We start from the raw sequence: 4,135 nt of genomic DNA on the forward strand, positions 1-4,135 counted from the left end.
TCTTTTTCCTTAGGAGCTAATTGCTTAGATTTAGCCATAGCACGAAAGAATTCGGCAGAAAAGCAGCTAAAATCGTAGAAAGTTAGCACGAAGTACCTAAAGCATATCGAAAAACACTCAGGAAATTGGTTTGCCCTCTCTCTCTCCTCTAATTTTCAGATCTAGAATTTATGAAGTGTTTTGTTGAGTTATGTTATGATTTTTCCGGTATTTATTATTGTTGCAGTTATTGGAATCGGAACGGTTGCACGGTTCTTTTCTTTTTCAGAAATCATTTTAATTGTAAATGTGCTCAAAGTATTTTTGCAAAATCACAATTGGGGGTAATTTGTTATGCTAATTTTTGTACTAACATCGTAACTGATCATGTCGTATCACCTGATATAATCTTGTCCACGGGTAAACTGGTAAAAAATATATATATAACCGGGAGTTTCAACAAAAGTGGAAATCTGCCAGGAAAAGGGCTTACCTGGTAATTAATTTTAAATCCAAAATACCAAGTTAGACGTATAGTTTACTAATTCAGAAAGCACGCATTGATAGAATTAAAACTCATCTTAGTCCCTCAAAATTAATGTGTGGGAATCTATATTTAAAAACTACAAGTCGCAAAGGAGACAAAGCAATGATCATCTAAAGTAATCTGGATCAAGGACGATAGTATTCTAAATCTCATATCACAATAAGCATAGTAGTAGCAAACTAAAAACATTTCATCAACAGAACAAAATCCCATAGGAAACCAACAGGTAAAAAAAAACATCTGGCTTATCAAGAAGTAAAAACAAAAATTAATCAGTCCCCTAACAGGAACTCCTCAACCCTCCAAGTTTTACTATGAAAGAAGAAGCGCCCTTCTACTTGCTGGTGGCCAACTGAGACTCAGGCTGCAGATATCCATTTTCAAAACAATAGTGAGTAATCAGTATAAACATTAGCAAATAGTATAGGAGCAAATAACACGTAATGTAGTGTCAAGGGCTAAGTAGCAAGAAATACTATTGTCTTATCTGTTTCTTGATTCTCAAATTGCTTTGGTGGGAAATCCAAATTTCGTTATCATTACGTGCTATATTCCCTAGGTTTTACCTTCGATGGTGTCTATACTAATACTAGGGTTGGTATATTAAAGGTATAGCACTTGCCATTACACACGTGAACCCTTGCTACAACAAAACCTTTCAACAAGCATTCAGGTTCTTGACAAACAATTTTCACAGAAACTCTCTTGAAAATTGAAATAAATAGAGGCTTATTTGTTTTCATACGAGTCTTAATACAAGTTTAAAAATGTTTACCTCTTTCCTCACTGCTTCTTCCTTTTCTGACAAGGTTAGCTCAATATGGCATGGATGTGACATGTAAGCTGACAAAGAAAACACATCAGTTCCATCGCTTAACTTGGGCAAATTAACACATGAATATCATCAGACAAGTGATCACTCACGATTGATTCTTCCATGAGCACGGTATGTGCGGCGTCTCTGCTTTTGAGCTTGGTTCACCTGAATGTGTGAGATGTAGAGGGAATCGACTTCTAGACCTTTCATCTACAAAATTTCATATTAGTAACATGATGAGAAGACATTAGTAAATATGGACCCTAGAGTTTAGAAGAACCGAGTTCCTTACTTCAGCGTTACTCTCAGCATTTTTCAGCAAGTCCAAAACAAAGTTGGCAGACTTAACAGGCCAACGTCCTTGTCCATTTGAATGACGGTTTTTTGCCTGAGCAGTTCGCCCAACTCCTCTACAAAAACGACGGAATGGGATTGCTTGCTTGTGGGCAAGGACATCCTCCAAGTACCTTTTAGCTTTGCCTAGAGGCATTTTCCGGAGTGCAAAGGCAGTTTCTCTTGTATTCTGTAAGAAGGGAATGCACAGTGTACAAGACACAATCTCAGTACCACAACCGTAATCATTTCATTTACAAAAACCATACAATTGTACATCCAAACCAGATCAATCACAAACAGTTTAGTAGATTATCAACATATCAACAACTCCACCCTACAATGAAAGATAAAAACATTTATGACGAGCCTACCAAATAAAGAAATTTCGTGAAGGTGAATACAACTTGGCCAGGTAACTCCTGTAACTTAAACATTATTATCATTGCAAGATTTTGGTTTTTGAAAAAACTACTTGTTGAGGAAGTTGTCAGTTTGTTCACTATACTGAGGTACTTTTCTAAATTCTATCTTACAAACATCAATCAGTTACTATAGTCTATAGAAGTAACATCACATCTAGTACCACTACCTAGCGCTGTTCCCATAGCAAGCTCTGTAAAAAATACTCACACATGATATGAACCAGAATCACTCACTCATCTTTTACTCACCATGTGTCTCCGGAATAAACACAAATTACGAAAGGTATACATTACAGCATCAATCAAATAAATATATAAATTGATGCACAAAAAACCCTACTATTGGATAATGAAAGCAAAATAACTGGTATAAAAAAACATGTAAATCAAGGTTAGTAGGTTACTACGAAAAAATGCAAAGTTCTAGGCCTGATATTCACTGAAAACGGCAACAAGAAGGTGGCCAACTCGTTCAACTAAAAGCTATGCAAAAATCACCCATGTCGTGTAAAGTAGCTGACTGATTGATAGGTTAAATTCAAAAAAGAAGAAAGAAAAAAACATCCTGCTCCGTGAACTGCTAATGGATCATCACACAAAACTCTCATACTCTCAAGTTCTCAACTAATAGTTACAACTACAAAACAATTGTAGCATAAGCTCCGGAATTCAGATAATGCCAAGAGTACAAAAACTAAGTCCATGTTACTCTTAATTCTAGTAAATTTATCTATGAAAGTAAACTTTAAATCATCATGAACAAATGAATGAATTCCAACATTTAAAACCACATTACATAATCAACAAATCCCAGAAAATAATCCGAAATTACCTTGAAATGACATCTGAGATCCGAGCCTCTCGCCTTGCAAGCTGCAAAATTCATACAATTTCAGACACAAAAAATCATAACCAACAAATTATTTTACCAAATAGATCAACAAACAAAGAGAAAACGATACAGCAGAAGCTTACACTTGGTGGGGTTTACTGGTTCTTGTGAATACTTCCCCTGCAAAATTACAAATAACCCAAAATTATATGGACATAATTATTAATATGAGAGTAGAAAACTAGAAAGGAGGTTGGAATGAAGGAGAAGAGAGAGAAATACAGACCATTGTTGGTTCTTGATGCGGCGGCGTTAATGGGAGTATTGTCCCAGAAAACTAACGGAGGGTGCGATAGAAATGACCGAATGAAGGGAGTTCAGTATCTCATGAATTCGTAAAACCCTAATTTCATGATTTTCTTAGAAACATGGGCTGGGCCTTTACAGTCTACGCTAGTATAGTACGGAGTAGTAGCCATATGTACACCTGACAAACGGGCTGATTGGGTCAAGTTTGAGTTTGAGTCGGATGATTAGGAATCGGGATTTCTATAGGATCCTTTTTAGACATGGAAAAATTGATATATAACCCGATTATCTGACTCGACACCTAAATTCTCCCTAAAATTACTTAACCCAAATTGTACCTGACCCTACTCGAATCGAAATGAATCGGTAAAATGTGCGACCTGAAATAACGGTTGCAAAAATAAATGGGTAATGGAACCCGAATTTGTACACCCCTAAATCCGACAAGTTATGAGATGATATGAGATATCCTTTCTTTTTTTCCATTTTTTAGAGCAATAATATGTCTTTATTCTTCTATAATATTTAATATAAGGGAATGTGTTAAGATAATAGAGTTTTGGTAGGACTTTTTTTTGGGTAGTAGTACATCAAGAAAGAAAAACTAAACCCGTCTTCTAACCTTTTGAGCTAGATCAAAAATAGTTAAAATGAGACACAACATCAAGGTTATCTTTTACCATGGTGTGAATTTCCTTGCTTGCATTTCTTGGGTCTCTCAATGCTCGCACCATGTCTTCATTATCAATGAGGACTTCGACTCTTGTGTACAAACTGGAAGCCTCCTTTAGGCCCATCCAAATAGCCAATGCTTCAGTTTGCAGGGGTGTTGTTTCCATCACTAGACTACTTCCTTCAAATCTAATCACATTTCCCTCCATAGCACAACATCC

The 4,135-nt window shown here is 36.1% G+C and overlaps 1 protein-coding gene across 1 annotated transcript; it reads right to left on the reverse strand.

Annotated features, from left to right (window-relative positions):
* Positions 1–629: 629 nt before the first annotated feature.
* Positions 630–3,339, reverse strand: LOC110778435 (60S ribosomal protein L17-2). The gene is made up of 7 exons (XM_021982991.2): positions 3,220–3,339; positions 3,077–3,113; positions 2,934–2,974; positions 1,636–1,866; positions 1,451–1,553; positions 1,302–1,369; positions 630–890 (listed from the first exon to the last, which is right to left on the reverse strand). The coding sequence occupies exons 1-7, from the start codon at positions 3,220–3,222 to the stop codon at positions 861–863; spliced, it is 513 nt and encodes a 170-aa protein (XP_021838683.1). The 5' UTR covers positions 3,223–3,339; the 3' UTR covers positions 630–860.
* Between the last annotated feature and the right edge of the window lie 796 nt (positions 3,340–4,135).

Source organism: Spinacia oleracea, chromosome 2, assembly GCF_020520425.1.
Source record: "Spinacia oleracea cultivar Varoflay chromosome 2, BTI_SOV_V1, whole genome shotgun sequence".
Lineage (NCBI taxonomy): Eukaryota > Viridiplantae > Streptophyta > Magnoliopsida > Caryophyllales > Amaranthaceae > Spinacia > Spinacia oleracea.